The following is a 17,583-nucleotide window of genomic DNA, read 5'->3' on the forward strand; positions in this document are numbered from 1 at the left end:
CTTAAGACTTCAAGAATTCAGTGACAGTTCAGGGAGAGGATAGTGTCGTGTTTGCAAACTGGCAGACAAACCAACCCAATCACGTCTTCTACCGACAGCACACTTCACCATAATTAAGCAATTTAGTCAGTCAGTAGTTAAAGAATGTGGCCTATTTATTGGGTGTTACAGTTTCTGTTGTTATAACCAATCACAACACGAATCATCATTATTAGTGCTAAAACACAATGTAATCTCTGTAGCAGTTCAAACGGCAGACGTTTTCATGTAAACTGTGCTGTGGTTGATTTAATTTCAGCAGAGTTCAACGGATGAAACTGCTACAACTACTACCATGACTGACGATTATTATTATGAATGTATAATAATATAATGCTTGCACTCCAAAAGTGTGTCCAGTGACACATTTAAAATAAATCTATCAGTGACTAATTTGGATTGCAAAAAATATGTATTGTTAATTATTATAATTATAAGTGTGCAATCCAAATTAGTCCCCGATACATTACTATTATGTATCAGTGACTAATTTGGATTGCAAATATTAATTATTATTATTTTTATAATTCATAATAGAAGTGGGAGGGGCAGTGGCAGAGGGCAGGGAGGCCAGGGAAGGAGGCAGGAGGATTCACCTGCCCAGTCTTATTATAAAGTCCTCGATAGAGAGGTAGTGTACAGATGGGACCGGTATCTGCAGACTGACATAACTGAAGAGCTCCAAGGTAAGACTCTAGACTTGTGCAGGAAGATACGAGTCTCGACATTCATTCGCCAATTAAGATGATTTAAGACCATCAAATTGGTTAATGTTAAAACTGGCCCTAATCACTTGGTTTAATTTCACCTTTACAGACAGAGGGTGTGCGTCATCTGTAAATGTGCATATCTGAGAGATGTCTAACACTGCTGTGTTTAACATGTAAACTCTATCTTTAGTGTAGTGCATCTGCTTCTAGTATAGCACATTTGTGGCATCAATGGGACAATTGTAGTTACCAGGCACGTTGCATCGGAAATAAGGTTTCTTTTGATTACAACTTGAATACAAAACAAATAAGGATTTATATAGACTATTTATTACCTGTATTTTAAGAATCTCTTTATTTAAGCCGACCTCTGCTTAAAACAAACTTTTTCCAATAATGTTCAGACTGTGTGGTCATATGATCCGGATTGTGTGATGCTTGAGAATCCACGAATTAAGTGGCTAAATCTTAACCGAGTCCTAATTGATGTGGTAGAATTGAAAAACACAAGATCCCAAAGCTTTTTCAGGACCAGACTAGTGACATACCTTTGTCACCAGACCATTTAAATTGGGCACCTAGCAGAGATTAAAGTTGGTAAATACTAATTTGGATTGATTTTTTTATTTTTATTTGTATTGATTCATTTATGAATCCATTGCCAATTTGGAGACGGGTAACGTCGATTAGCAGTTTATTTTGCGCGGTCCGTTTAGGTTTTGGTCTTTCCTCAGACGGTTAATACATATTCAGATAATTTTCGCCAGATTAGTTTAATATATTCCAGGCTAAAATGCATCCGTTTTCTTTCTCAAAGAAAAATGAATGCTGTGTTTGACTGTTCTCGTTTTAAACTGCTTAAATATAATGGGTGAAAAGACTACGTATGAAGTATTATATCCTGAATAATCCAATGGTACAAGAGCTTTTTTATTTATTTATTTTTAACCACTGAAGTGTTTTAACGCAATGCACTCTTAATAATGCGTTTCCCCACAGACACTTATGTTAAGAAGACATTATTGTGTTGTACTTTGGTGAATTGTAACAAAAGTGTGTTAAACATATCGACAAGCAGCCGGGCGTTTAACTTAATATATATATTTAAGTGCACTTGACTTGTTGCACTTTAACGATTGTGTTTTGTTTTTTGTTTCTTATTTGTAGCGTTCTTAAACCACATACGTCACAATCGGTATAATCGGTCTCTTGTTTGCAAACCGGCAGATCTGGACTTAGTACTCACGTTAACACCCGCCCCATCACCAAAAAAAAAAAACCCAACAACGTCTTCTACTGACAGCACACTTCACACGAGTCAGTAATTGAAGAATGCGGCCTGTGACACAAATCGGTCCCTATTTATTGGGTGTTACTACTTTTTGCAAACCACTAATTAAAACCATTGATTTTGTTGTTATTATAAGCAATCATAACATTAATCATCATCATCATCATCATTATTATTATTATTATTATTATTATTATTATTATTATTATTATTATTATTGTTAAAACACAATGTAATGTCTGCAGCAGTTCAAACGCCTTAACAGCAGACGTTTTCATGTAAACTGCTGTGGTTGATTTAATTTCAGGAGAGTTAAACGGATGAAACTACTACCATGACTAACGATTATTATTAATAATGTATAATAATATAATGCTTGTACTCAAAACGAGTCACTGATACAATTAAAATACATTTGGATTGCAAACATTATTGTTAATAATAATAATAATAATAATAATGTATGCAATCCAAATTAGTCACCATTATTATTATTATTATTATTATTATTATTATTATTATTATTATTATTCATAATAAAAGTGGGAGGGACTTACTATAAAGTCCAAAATTGTGTTAAATGTAAAAAATGTTTTTTGTTTGTTTGTGGTTGGTTTGCTGTAGAAGCTTCACGGATAACTTCTCTTTTACTTCCCTTCCTTAATCTCTGAACTAACCACAAACACAACACACATAGCCCATGCACTTCAAAGTAATACGGCCGCCGGTACATGATCGACTTAAAGTTGTCTGTCCTTGCTCCCCCCAAATCCCCTCGTTGTACCTGTATTCGTTGTGCGTCGGTAAGAAGCAGTTTAAAGTTTCTGCAGTGCTCCTCTGTCAGCCCTCCACTCTTTCTCTCGCCTCTATTCCCGTCCAACATGCCTTGGCATTTGCAGGTGCAATGATAATGTGGAGGGGGGGACGTCATCAACAAAAGTGACTGCTCCCATCTCATGACCTGTGTCTATGGGCTCTGCAGTCTTGGTCTTGGCGAGCAATAGTATAGCTCAGTGGTTTTCAAACCGGTCCTGGAGTACCCCCTGCCCGGCTGTGTTTTGTTCCAACCGAGCTCTAAATTGCTTAATTGAACCTTAATTTAAGTAACAAAGCAATATAACATTCAATTAAGTAATTGAGGTTGGAACAAAAACCAGCAGGGCAGGGGGTACTCCAGGACCGGGTTGAAAACCCCATGTATAGTTCAACAAACAGTGGTCTCTATCCCAGGTCCTGAAAATCGACAGTACAGTACAGCAGGTGTCTCCTGCCTTATTACTGGTGCCCAAGATTGTATATTTTATTTGATCTATACATTCTTTGTGAACTATCCACCAGGTAAGATCTTAACTGGCTCTGTATGAATCTTTCCTCTCAGATGACCAGCGTGTTTGCAGTGTTATTCGTTCTCTGCACAGTTGTGGTGCCCAGCAATGGTCAAGGTGAGTGATGGACACTGCAGACAGACAGATTTTATAGATCCACATTTCAACACTAACCAACACCTGTGCATTGTGAAGCAGTTTACAATACCAGTTTAAAGGCACAATACCAATAGCGCTGTACATTCCAGATTGTCTGATTTATGTGCATTGCAGAACTGTTTGAGAAGGTGTCAAATTTTTAAATGTTCTCTCTCTCTCTCTCTCTCTCTCTCTCTGTCCTTCTCTCCCATTTTAGAATTAGAGTGGTGCTACAATGAACCAACCTGCAGTATGTATTAACACCTTTCTTCCCCCATGTAATTTGTAGTCTCTGTAAAATGTTCATGTACTTTTGTGTCAAGTCAGTCTTTGCTAAGTAATGGTTCTCTAAGACCTGTCTTCCTATGCTTTAGCTTTCCAGCGTCTATATCAAACAACTATCAGAATGGGCAAATTAATGTGCTGTAATGTGCAGTTAATCTTTCTCTGGGTGCAGTTCTGTGTAGGGCCAGCTGTGTTAATCCTTTTTTTATTTGTATCGGTCTGTATTTATCCATTTACTTTGTGTTTATGGTGAGTTTGTGGTAATATTTTTTTTCTCTCTCTCTCTCTCTCTCTGTCAGATTCAACTGTGTGGGCCTCCAAGCCAATTGGTTTCTGTAACCAGAGCAATCAGTCTCCCATCAACATCGTAACCGCCTCCGTGACTCAGAACCAAAACCTCACCAACTTCACCTTTTCAGGATACAGCAACCGCAACAAATTAATGTCCATCATCAACAATGGGCACACAGGTACACAGAGAACCAGACTGAGACCGTGATAACATTGCAGAACAGCATCAAAGTAGACTAGGGGAGTAGGGGAGGGACAGTTCAAAATTCAGTTCAAAGTGTGCAGTGTGCCCCCCAAAAATGGGAAGGAATGTTGTTTTGTTGTGGAGGGTGGGGGTGGAAGTGGAGGTGTTCAGAGTGTACAGACACCACAGAGAAAAAAGGAGAGAGTGAGATTATGCACGCGTCTCTTGGGATCCGGCTCGGTCTTAAAGCACTGTAATGCAGTCGACGGGGGAACGGCATAGAAAATGCCATGTTCCCAGATCATGAGGGGAAGCGAGTAGGAGGGATGAAGTTTTGTCTTATTGTACAATATTGGGTTCCATTGTCTGAAGGATCCGTCTTCTGATCTTTAAAGCAAAGGTTAGGGTGGGGCAGAGATTGAATTGTATTATATTGCGTAATATTATTCTTTTTGGATTCCAACATATCTGCCTACACAGTGGCTGCCTTGTTGTTAGTGCAAGTGGTTAGTGTTGTCTTCACATTGCTAGGCCTGACCTTTTCTTTGATTTGTGGTAATTGACTTGATTAAAGGGGGCCCCTCCTGCCTATGTTTTATAAGCACATGAGCGTGACTGTGTGTGTTAATTAATGAACTGCTGAGAGGCATCACTCCATATCCGGATTGTCTCACGCTCTTTATTGTACTCTCTGTGCAGTTGTCTGTATTGATTGTGAGTCTCTCTTGTGCTAACCATTTTGAGAAATACATCAGAGTAGTAATGTGTTGCAGTGTAAAATGTATACTACAGGGATTTTTTACCCCTCTCTTTACAGTGCAGGTGAATCTGATGAATGGGGTGCAGGTGAGCGGGGGTGGTCTGTCCACCACATACTCTGCCACACAGTTCCACCTTCATTGGGGGAATGGCAGCTCTGTCCCTGGCTCTGAGCACACCGTGGATTCGATGAGATACGCCATGGAGGTGATCAAAACCCCCCACAGTCTCCTATACTAACAGTGTGTGTGGTTATGATATCCTGCATCATAAATCATAATGTGCTTATTGAGTGTGTGTGTTGTAAAAGTGCATCTGTAGTGTTAATGCACTCTGTTGCCCAGTCAAGGTAGACTTTCAGTTTGACTATAGTAAACATCTCTACCTTGAACCTTTGTCTCTACCTTTTAGATGCACGTTGTCCATCTGAAGAACGGATACAATATGACTCAGGCCCTGAATGACCCAGAAGGGGTGGCTGTCTTGGGGTTCCTCATTGAGGTGTGTGTATACAACCGACACCCCACTAGTACTTGAACTTACTGTACACCTAATTGGCACCGCACACTGAAGAGACTCAGTCAATACCAATCGTACTCCTGATTGAGGTACATGGGTGGTACAAACATGCATGGAAAAATGCATTTACACAAATATACATCTATATTAGGTTCAAGCATGCAACCATCATTTTAGAGATGTCTGCAAAAATGTAGATGAGATCTTGTTGTTTTCCTAGTTTCAGACCTAGTTTTAGCAATTACACTATGGGAGGTACAGATCTAGATGAAGTAACGCATGAGAAAGACCTAGGAGTCTATGTGGACTCCTCACTTTCTCCAGCCAAACAGTGTGGGGAAGCAATTAAAAAGGCAAACAGAATATTAGGCTATATTGTCAAAAGTGTAGAATTGAGAACAAGGGCAGTAATGTTCAGACTGTACAATGCACTAGTTAGAGCTCATCTGGATACTGTGGACAGTTCTGGGCTCCACACTTCAAGAAAGATATCGCTGCTCTAGAGGCAGTTCAGAGGAGAGCAACCAGACTTATTCCAGGTCTGAAGGGAACGTCCTACTGAGAGACTGAGGGAACTGAACCTTTTCACCCTGGAACAGAGGAGACTATGTAGGGACATCGACCACATCAAACCAGAGGAGCTTTTCCAGATCAGCAGAGACACACGCACCCGGGGACACAAATGGAAATTAGGCTTCAAGGCATTCAAGACAGAAAACAGGAGACTCTTCTTCACACAGAGAGTCGTCACAATCTGGAACAAACTCACCAGCGAAGTGGTTGAAGCTGAAAGTTTGGGAACATTTAACAATAGACTGGATAGGATCCTTGGATCACTCAGTTATTAATGGGTCGAATGGCCTCCTCTCGTTTGTAAACTTTTTTATGTTCTTAAGATAATCGTGTGAAGATTCATCCTTTGAGGATGTGACATTCCCGTGACATGCTCAGTCCCTAAAATATATCTTTCACTCAATTTAACCAGTCTTGATCTTAAAACCTTGTTGGGTCAGCCTGTTCTAATAATAATTTTGGGGTTTCTAGGCTGCAGACATGAACGCAACCACAACAGACAGCTGGATGATGCTGACATCACTCCTTCCTAATGTCAGCAAGGCAGGTGGGTGTGTGTGGGGGGGTAACCACAGCTGCTGCCCTATTTTCCTACATCACTGAGATTCACTCTCATGGGGGTTGTTGTGAAGTTTTGTATTACCTACTCTATTACTAAGTCACACTTTTCCCAGTTGTGTATTAATGATGGGTTTGGTTATTGTGCACATCTGTGTCCTATTGTTTATTAAATATTGTTTGGTTAGTTCTATTCTCTCTGGGTCTCTCTCTCTGGTCAAGTGTGTATCTGATTTGAGAGATTATCTAGTCCAGTGGTTCCCGACCCCAGTTCTCGGGTCCCACTGTCCTGCTAGTGTTTTCTCCAGTCAAGCTTGCAATGATTTAATTGAACCTAATTAGAGTTTATTAATAACTTTTATAAGTTGGGAGATTTCAATTTAAATGTAAAAATTATATAAAGCATCTGGATTCTCAGACTTTTTCTTAAACAATGGTAAAAGTCAATTGCAGCCAATTTATTCAATGTGTGCAACATGTAATCCTTACATGTGTTGTATATAATAAGTCAATAAGTTGTATGAAGGGTGTCTCTCATTTTATGAGATCATTTTACAGTTTGTGCAGGCAGAATTGTTCAGATTTGCAGTCCACTTGCCCAAACCGCACAAGATGGCATCTCTTGCACAATTAGAAACCCACTTCACACAACCTGTGAACTTATACATTATTTATATTTATTCTATTCCTGGGGGATATTTCTCTGTCTCTGTTATTGAGGGATTCTCTGTTCTCTCCTGTCTCAGGTCAGACAAAAAGCCTCTCGCTCTCTCTCTCAATGGATGACCTTTTGTCCGGAGTTGACCGTAGCAAGTACTACCGTTACAAGGGGTCCCTGACCACCCCCAACTGTAACGAGGTGGTGGTATGGACTGTGTTTAATGAGACATTGAAGGTCAGCAGAAATCTGGTGAGTCTGATGACTTTTCTCCTTGTTTTGCAGTGGTGTTAATGTTAATGAGGTGTGGGTTGACTGTTACTGCGTTTGTGTAACTTGCCACTGGTCCATTGCAATCTAGGTTGATTTGAGGAATGGGACAACTGGATCTTATTGTGTGGATAAATGCATGCTGAGTAGAGAGATGGGTGGTTAGTGTATTATGTATATATTAAACCTCTCTCTCTCCATGCAGTGTAAATCCAAGTGCCCAGTTACATCTATCAAGCTTTCTTATTACAATGGGAAGAGAGATAGGTCAACAGTTCTTGTACTGTATGTATCAATCCAGTCAGTGTAGTGCAGACTTACATTAGTGTTCAAATGGAGGCTGTATCATTCTTTAATGGGATCCATCTTAAGGAGAGTGATTGGTCAACGGTTGTTGTACTGTGTGTATTAACTCGGCCTTTCTTTCTCTGCAGATCAACCTGTTTCCTACCTCTCTCTATTTCGGCAACACCACCAGCATGCCAATGACCAACATATATCGCAGTGCCCAGCAGTTGAACGGACGCATAGTGCAGAGCTCCCAAGCACTCTCTTCTGCCCCGCTTCTCCTCTCCCCTCTCCTATCTACCTTTTCCCTCGCTCTCATGCTCGCTCTCTTTTTCCAGGGATAGAGGAAGAGACCGCCCCAATCATGCACTCCCGTTCTTTGTTCTCTAAATTTTTTCATGTCATAAATTGTGTATAACAGTTTATTTTTATGGAATATGTTTATCCTTGTTATATTATCGGAGTTCATTGCAAGTGTACTTATTTTAAATCTATTTTTTTAACAAATGAAGGAATACCATACTGGTGTTCTTTCTTGGTTGGTGTAAAGTCCTCCTGATAATAGTTTATAGTTTACACCTGCCAATTTCCTGCAATCCATTCATGAGAATCAAAAGCACTCCAGGTTTTTAATCCACTAAACTCCCAATCAACTAATTTATTTTACATCAACCAAATAGTGACTTAGTCAACTATTAAATCTACTGGAGTGTGTTCCTTGATGACTGGATTAAGTTTTTATTTTGTGGTTTGTTTGTTCTATTTATCACTGTGCACAGTACCACTACTTGGCCAATTATTTTACCTGCAATACCTGCCGTGAATTGTAGGTTTACTTAATGTATAGTGCTATTTGGTTTTATATTTTCATTGTTGTCAAGATTAATAATGCACGAGGAGAAAACGGATATCTTCGAATGCTCATATTGGGGCAAAAAAATAGTGATGTGCCATTTGGATGACAGATGACCACTGAGATGGAAGATCAAATACAGCAACTCTGTTAAGGATATTAAGGGCTTGTTTCTGAGTGGAATGAAGAAAGCCATTGCATTTTAAGGGCCGTGACAGACTCAAAAAGGCAAAATAAAATGTATTGTGATTTGGCGAGACAGTGTTTGTATCCTGTACATTCTTAAATGTTTTTCCATTTCTCTGTGAAAATACTGGCTTTTGGTTTTACTTATTCAACAGCGAATTTGAGCCACTGCTGGACAAAGAGAGGGTGCAGGAACGAGGGGTTAATACAAACATCGACACTGATTGACACTGTAGTGCATTATCTGTGTGACTATTGAAAGAGTGACAGGCTTCTGTCAAAATGACCACAGGTTAATACAGATCCTAATACAGACCAAAGAATTGCAGATAACACACACAAATATAGACCCCAGAGAGAGACCTACCACAGGGAAATTGCCTCCAGGGCCTGTATTAGGGTCTGTATTACTCTTAACAAACTTAATTAATAAAAACCCTAGAAGCACACCTAAACCAAAGAGATCAGTACAAACCCAAACACAGACAGGAGTCATGATGACTGGAAAAGAAAACACATTGCACTATGGACAATCAAATCAGATTAATTAATTCATTTAAAGGGGCCTGCACCTGGAGTTCTGTAAAAACCCACTCCAGCTGCACAGGAGCTCCACCAACAGTGGCTGCAGGGCTGAACTCAGTCGCTTCCCGGTGCTGCTCACTGTGCACAAGATATCCCTTAAGTACTGGGCCTACTTCATACTGCCATGCCCCCAGACACAATGCCTCACCTCATCATTGTCCAGAGCCACACCAGCCTGAACACACAATGGGCTCCAACATCAACCATGTAGCTCAGTGTTGCATCTTGTACAATATTTCATACAATAATGGTAGTAATCCTTAATCCAAACTCTTATTTATTTCTGCATTGTATCTCATCAGTAACTCAACACAGTTAACAACAATAATTGCTTCCTCACAACAGCTATCAGTATAACTAAATTCAGAGCACCACCACCTGGAAAAGTATATACAATTATTTTAAAACACATCTTCAAAATTTAAAACATTCCCCTTCACTCTGTATTATTACTTTAGTATGTACTCCACTACTTATTCGGCTGGAAATAAATGTAATCAAGATGTGTAGGTTGTATCAACATTTAATCAACATCAACAGGTATTTAGATTCCTTAATAACATTACTGAGATTTCTGGGGTGGACTTCTAACATGAAACCTTCTAGATGAAGAAACTAACTGGGAAGGTTCAGTTCTGTCTGGTATATTACCTTCTTACATCACAAAATCTTGGCCATCTGATCACCATCTAAACATCATTTTTAGAGGAGGGGTCGGTATCAATTAGGGTGACAAAATAATTGACAAAACTAAAAGAAACTAAGAGAGATTATTAAATCACAGGCAATAAATACATGAACAAAGACACATTTATTTGTAATTTATTGAAAAATAGAAGTTCTTTCAGATGAGCTTTCTCTGGTATTATTTGTATTTCTTAGCAGACGCCCTTACCCATAACTACTTACAGGTTGTCACAAAACAGGTACAACAGGTGCTTATCTTTGAAGCATGGAAGCATGTGATTCCTCCAGTTTGCAGGATGGGAAGTAGAAAAACTACATTAAAATACATTATATATATATATATATATATATATATATATATATATATATATATATATATATTTAGGAGAGTAAGCAGTAAGACATTTAAAAGTGTTTGAAAAGTTTGTGAAAATCCTGCTGGAGAAAGGACTGCACTGGATTGCAATACAATGCCGTGACAAAATAATTGGAATCTATAATTACATTTCAGGAGTAGACAACTTCAATTCAGCTCTCTTTCTTCTGCCCAGTAAAATATAAATAGCCCATCCTCATCACACACTCAGCAGTCATAGTTTATTAAAATGCTACGCCCTACACCTGTATCACTCTGCTTACCTGTGTTAGACCTGTGCTCGCCTCTTTTTTACCCAAACAATTGCTTACTGCAATGGATTCTTCATCGGATTCCATTGATTATATCTACTGGGAACCTACTGTTTCTCCATCACATTCACCTCCTTCTTGCCAAGTTGTTGCCCCCAATTACTGACTTCCCAACGTCATTCCTCAGTTCTCCTCACCCCTGCAACTGTACTCCCTCAGCTCCCTGAGCCCTTCTCCTGGTTCTCGGCCCTGCCGCCCGGCACCGTCTCCTCTCTGTGACTTTCTTTCTTTCCCATCCCTGGCTCCTTTCTCTCGACTGTGGCCTGCCCCCTGCCCTGTTTGCTTCCCATCCTCTAGCTCCCTCTTCAGTCACTCACTCTCACTCTTGTTCTTTCGCTCTGCTGCCAACTTTTCCATCTGTTCCCTTTACCTATCCTCCTTCCTTAACCCTGGCTTCCGCCTGCCCTCTGCCCCACTTCCTTCCTCATCCGCACCTCGATCGCACCCCGGGGCCCAGCATCATCTTCCATGTCTGTGTCCATTTCCTCTCTCCCATCACCTTTCTCTGCTGTGATTGCTGTCCCAGCTGGCACGCAACTTTTCCATGGTCCCTGCCACCCCTGACACTTGCCCTGCTCCCCCCGACCCGGGAGGCTTTCTTCCCTGCTTACAGGTAGTTCCTCTGCTGTGTGATGCTGCCAACCAGTCTCCCATGATCTCGCAGCAACCCTGCTGCCGCTTCAGCCTCCTCTAACGCTGTCATTCCCTCTGCTCAGCCCACCCGTCCATCAAACTGCTCCTGTCCTGTTCCTTGTTCTGCCCGACTGGCATTTCTTCAATCACCAACCACACCTTTTGACCAAGCTTATCCTCCACCTCTGTCACTTTGTCTTTCTCCTCCGTCGTTTCCTGCCTGCTAGCCCACCTGGTGCTGTTTGATCGCAGTTTTCCTGCCACTGTCCCTGCTGCACCGCACGTCATGGAACCGGGTTACAGCCTGGCAGCAGGTGTACTGAGTGTACTTCTACAACATTTATTACTTTTTTCTTTACAGGTTTCCAGAGTGGCTGCCAACCAGCCTCCCATGCTCTCCTAGGTAACCTGGTCACCACTTTCCCTTCCCCCTCTCTGCTCCTTGCTAGGACCCGGGGTTGCCCGCTGCCCCACTGGTCCATCAAACCACTTTTCTGCTCCTGCCAATTCATTTTCCCAATGCATGTCATTGGCATGCCTTAGCCTGTTTATGCTAGTGTTTCCACGTCATTTTCGGATACAGCCTGTCACACCCTTCTGGCTCTCTTTCATTGTACCCGCACCATCCTCTGCCTCCACCCTGCCTACTGTCCCACCCAGCACACCACCAGTGTGGGCGGTGTCCTCCCTTGCCACACCCTTTACTCACATTGAGGGAATTGAGGGTTCAGACTGTCAACCCCCTCCAGGGCAGGAACCCGGCATTCCCTCAGTCAAGTGAGTAAAGCCAAACCTCTTCACATTTAAACTTCACACCAAATCTCAATTGGTGTTGTAAAATACTGAATCTAAAAATACAGTACAAAAAGGTTAAAGATGCTAACAAAAGTTCGTCTCACATTCACTTCCTGGAGCAGCTGTAAATGCAGGCAGCCATGTTTAGGTGTAGGGGTGCTGCACTGACAGGTTGTCAATTTATATTTAACTCCATAAATCCAGAGTGAAACAAAATTCTTATCTTGCAGTCTCTACTATAGCACTGTTACCTTAATCTGAGCTCAAGCTGTCACAGCCCTCAGCCCTGTCAATCTGGCAGCAGCCTAACAGATTAATTGCTGATTAATGGTGTAGCTCGGTTCTAAAACGCTATGTAATTTCCAGTTGGAATTCACAACTCGAACCGGACTAACATTCACACTGAATTGCGAGTAAATGGCCTGCAGTTTAAGCTGTTTGTATTCATTCTTTTACCGATTTAGTAATTTATTTGTATGCATATATTCTTGATAAAAAAACACATATTAAACCACATAAATGTCCCATTGTTAGAGTCACAGGTGGTCTGGTGACAATGGTCTCCCACACTACGCCAACCTTGTTGTTCCCAGAGGAGGGGACCCTCACACAACCCTTTACACTCCCCCACGCAGGCTCGGATCTGGATCTAGGCACATTCACCACAGACCCAAGTTATTCAACAATAAAGCATTTACAAAACACACACAGGGCAGGAAGTCTGTGTGCCAGTTTTATATTCAGGAAGCTCACTAAAATGCCTTCAAAATGCCGTATAATTCAAAAAGTTAATAACAAATCCTAAAAGCTAATTCCCTAATCTAAGTATAATCAAAGAAAACTAAAATTAAACAAAAGTCTAATCAACTATGGCTTCCTTACCCCAATACCAAATAGAATAGCAGCAGTTATGAAATGTGAAGCTACGACTTTTTACACGTTCTCTCTTAGCACAGTCTCTCTCTCTCCTCCAGAGTGACGAATGCCTCCACACAGTGGGACCCGGAACTGGAACCCAGTCTCTCTCCTCTGGACCAATCTGTGGGTGAGTGCAGCGATTACTGATCTTATCTTTCAGTACTAATTATTGCATGTAATTCCATCTCTTTTCGTTACAGGTTGAACTGAGGACGCTTCCACGGTAAGTGAAGCGGGTTCTAATAGCAGTACAATAAAGTCTCTTTCAAGAATCCAGTTACTGTGTCTCTTCTCTTTATGACAATCACCAGATACTTATCTTTTAAACTGAAGTCTTTCTCCACGACTTTCCACGGCTTGCTTTCTCCGTCGGCACAGTTCTCTCGACTGCCTCAGCCCACTCAGATTGCTACTGGCACCAACTCTTGATGCAAACTCCGCAAGGTTCGTATTTCACTGTACTCTGTCTCCAATGTGGTACTTTCCTGTGCCGCTTCCGCTGTCGCTCAGTCCAACTGCCCTCTGCTTACACCGGGTCCTGCTGGCCCTTCTCCTGCTCGTGGCTTCGGTGTCTGTGTTACTGCCCACTGCAATGGCTCTCCTCTGATCCCCTTTTATACTCCCCAGCTGTCTTATTAGAGAGGGAGCGGGGGTAAAACAGGTTACAAGCGGCAGATATAGCAACTCTCAAGGACCCGCGAGTGGTTGTGCTTAAATAGGCATTCTGGCTCATGTAAAGGAAGAATGTGATAAATCAATCAAGTAATTAGAGAAAACAAAACAATCAATTAAACAGTGCACAGTGATTAGAAACAGTAAAACTGATCATAAAAGAATCCACACATAATATAATAATCATGAAAGGCATCGACCACATCAAACCTGTTGAGCTTTTCCAGATCAGCAGGGACACACGCACCCGGGGACACAAATGGAAATTGGGCTTCAAGGCATTCAAGACAAAAAACAGGAGAGACTTCTTTACACAGAGAGTCGTCACAATCTGGAACAAACTCCCCAGCGATGTGGAAGAAGCTGAAAATGTGGGAACATTTAAAAATAGACTGGAAAGGATCCTTGGATCTCTTAGTTATTAATGGACACCAAACGAGCACGATGGGTCGAATGGCCTCCTCTCGATTGTAAACTCTTATGTTCTTATGTTCTAATAATAATAATACCAACAAAAGAGAAATACGTAATAAATAAAACGTGATAAAGAGCCTTATGTCACCGTTCGTGGCATTAGGCTATAACTGTTGCATTAGATACTACTAATAATGTTGATAATTATAATTTTTATACTAGCAGTATGGACTGGGGTCATTTCTCTTTCAGTAATCATTGAAATCATAATTAAAAAAGAAAAGGAGAGGGGGGTGTAAATACACAGACCTGCCGTCTCCATGCAAGTTTAACAAAACCACTTCATGAATCAGTAGCTGAAGAATGCTGTCTGTGAAGGTTACTGACAGTCGTAGATTGTACGGGAAAGGGAGTGAGTATGTAATAATCGGCATCATATTAATAATGTAACCACTACTGGGATGTGTTAACTAACTGGGTTCGCTGCCACCACCTTTGATTATACCCGGTAAGGTCCAGTAATACAGGACTGAACCAAGACAGAGGGAGACCAATGTTAGCATATAACAAGGTATAAAAGTAAAGAATACCAGATAACAATTTATAAAATTAGGATAATTTATTTATGCACCATATAAAAATGGAAAGGGAAAATTTAATATAAGGTTATGGAAAAACAGTAAGGTCAGAGGCAGTCTCTGACCCTCACTGCAAAATAAGGCTTTACAAAATACACACCAGATCATAAGAAAAACAGCCACAGTGTAGAAAGAACTTAAAATGAATTCCAGTACATCAATCACTCAAAAGACACGGCCTAAATACACGGTAAAGCAATTTAAAGAAATGCCCAAAAAATACACCATTAAAGAATATAAAGAGACCCCACTGAACTACACTCTCACTCAACCCTACAGCAGCAAAGCACCCTTTATATTTACCTAAGACATTAATGCAAGTACTACATCAGTCTATTATTTCTAATCTAAGTAGTTATATAAAAATACTAAAGACTAAGTATAAAACTTGAGACACAATGAATTAGATACATAGTCCATAATAATAATAATAATAATAATAATAATAATAATAATAATAATAATAATAATAATAATAATAACTTAAAACATGATGTATCTTTGTAACAGTTAAATGCCTGAATGGCAGAAGTTGTGATTTATGTATAATTTCGAGCTTATAGAAGATAATAGAAAATTGTAAACTGATAGATCTCCTACAACTACTACTACTACTATTATTATTATAATGATAATAATTATTAATGATAATAATAAGAAAGGGGCATGGGGTGTCAAAAGGGAGGGAGTGAAGGAGGCAGGGAGATCCACCTGCTCGGGGTTATTATAAATTGCTGAAGAAAGAGGTGTGTGAACAGGTTGTACATACAGCATTGGAGACGACAGATCATTGAAGGGCAAGGTAAGAATCAGTGGAGTTATAGGTTACTGGGATTGGAGATGACTCAAGACCAAAATTGGTAAATGGCAAAACTGGTCATTATAATTTCACCATTTACAGATGCAAATCAAATGGTCTTTATTCATGTCTTTATTGTCTGTATTTTAATCTATGTTTAATCTCTTTAATTGCTGTCAATGTGTCACCCTAATTGCCGACCCCTCTTAACAATCAGGGAGCAGAGACTATAGTGGCATAATGGTAACTTTTATGAATTTCCATTATCCTACTGCTGAGATAAATGTTGGTGCTTTATTACTGTGCATAGCAGATGGGTAACTGATCCAATATTTCACTATCACTTAGAGTGATAGCAAAACATCAGATCAGTTACCCATCTGGTCTTAGGGTCTGGTTCTGTGCTGCAAGTTTTTGTTCCAACCCTCGCAAAACTGAATTGAACTTACCTAATCAGAGCATAGTTTAGAACAGTTGAAGTTATTTATACACTTATATAAAGCACTTGAAGTATCCAACTACTTGTAAGATAAAAAAAAAAGGTCTCTGCATTGGTGATGGATGTGCAATAGTGATGGAAGAGAAAATTACTTTTCCTTTCATTTAGAGATTATCTGTAGTTGTCTCTCATAAAGTCACTAATAGGTTAATGCAGCAGTTTTCAAACTTATTGAGCTGAGCCCCCCTTAAGAAATTGTTTTTTGTTGTGCCCACCTTTCACACATAACTATGATAATGATTGATAACCCTACACCTAAACCTAACAGACATTATTATTATTATTATTATTATTATTATTATTATTATTATTATTATTATTACAGACAGTAGAACCTAATACAACAAATTAAATCTACAGTTTCAGTTCCTGCCTTTTGCTTCAGAGTGCTCCGATCTTTTGACAGTACCGATCCATTTTTAATCTTGTAATTTATTTAAAAAACATCAACCTCAAGAGCGAAAAAAGCACTGCACAACTGCTCGTTGAAACTAGAGTCAGGATATGACATTAGCGGAAGGCGGAAAAGGTAGTTGCTGTACAAATGAGTCAAATTTATTTCTATTTGCATCAATTAAATCATAAAATAATACAAAATAAATTTGCAATCATGGGTTTATAATGAATGCATTGTAACACACTATTGTGTATTGCATCAGCAGCCTTATATAAGCATATCAGCAAAATGTTTATTCATACTATTTAAATACATTTTCAATTTTCAAACAGCGGCCCACCCAGCGTTCCCGCGCACCCCAGTGTGAAAACTGCTGGGTTACTGTATTATCTTCTGCATTAAGCATGCAATTCAGCAGAACTCATTTTGTCGCATTCACACAATTGTAGTGGCTTATTCAATTCACCACCTATTTTCGTTAATAATAAACACAACTTTTAAAATGCACCTATTATGTTCTTAGATTTAAGTTCAATTTAACACTCCGAAAGGCTTGTCACGATGCTAGAAAACGGGTGATATTTTAGACCGACACAATTTTAAGTGCTCCAACAAAAACAAAATCTCTGATAGCTGCAGTAACCCACAGCATTTCCGGTTTATTTGGAATAATGTTGTCATTCCAGCATGGTTGCATCATTTAACCAAAGTTAAACTAAGCCTGATTTAAGACGATCACCCACGCAGTACATTTAAGTACGGCACACAAGAGAACCTGTAGAAGTTGGGCAAATTCCATTCATTGAGTGTTAGGGGGTTTCTGTAGGTTTTATATGGGTATCTTGCAATTAGCAACTGCAACCAATGGATGATTCAAAGTTCAAAGTAATTAAGACTGAGGTGGAATGAAAATCAGAAACCCTCTGGGACCC

General features: G+C 39.9%; 1 protein-coding gene across 1 annotated transcript; it reads left to right on the forward strand.

Moving 5' to 3' along the window:
- Nucleotides 1-567: 567 nt before the first annotated feature.
- LOC136768795 (carbonic anhydrase 4) lies at nucleotides 568-9,002 on the forward strand. Its single transcript, XM_066723161.1, has 9 exons — nucleotides 568-725; nucleotides 3,419-3,482; nucleotides 3,721-3,753; nucleotides 4,088-4,258; nucleotides 5,081-5,229; nucleotides 5,434-5,523; nucleotides 6,586-6,661; nucleotides 7,419-7,582; nucleotides 8,035-9,002. Exons 2-9 carry the CDS (start codon nucleotides 3,419-3,421, stop codon nucleotides 8,230-8,232), a joined length of 945 nt encoding a protein of 314 aa, XP_066579258.1. The 5' UTR covers nucleotides 568-725; the 3' UTR covers nucleotides 8,233-9,002.
- The last annotated feature ends 8,581 nt before the right edge of the window (nucleotides 9,003-17,583 follow it).

The sequence above is a fragment of the Amia ocellicauda genome, chromosome 14, assembly GCF_036373705.1.
Source record: "Amia ocellicauda isolate fAmiCal2 chromosome 14, fAmiCal2.hap1, whole genome shotgun sequence".
NCBI classification, from domain to species: Eukaryota; Metazoa; Chordata; class Actinopteri; order Amiiformes; family Amiidae; genus Amia; species Amia ocellicauda.

Coding starts and splice junctions, on each gene's coding strand:
- LOC136768795 (XM_066723161.1), top strand. CDS start 3,419: ATGACCAGCGTGTTTGCAGTGTTATTCGTTCTCTGCACAGTTGTGGTG. Junction 3,483..3,720: donor GGTGCCCAGCAATGGTCAAG/GTGAGTGATGGA, acceptor CTCCCATTTTAG/AATTAGAGTGGTGCTACAAT. Junction 5,230..5,433: donor CGATGAGATACGCCATGGAG/GTGATCAAAACC, acceptor TCTACCTTTTAG/ATGCACGTTGTCCATCTGAA.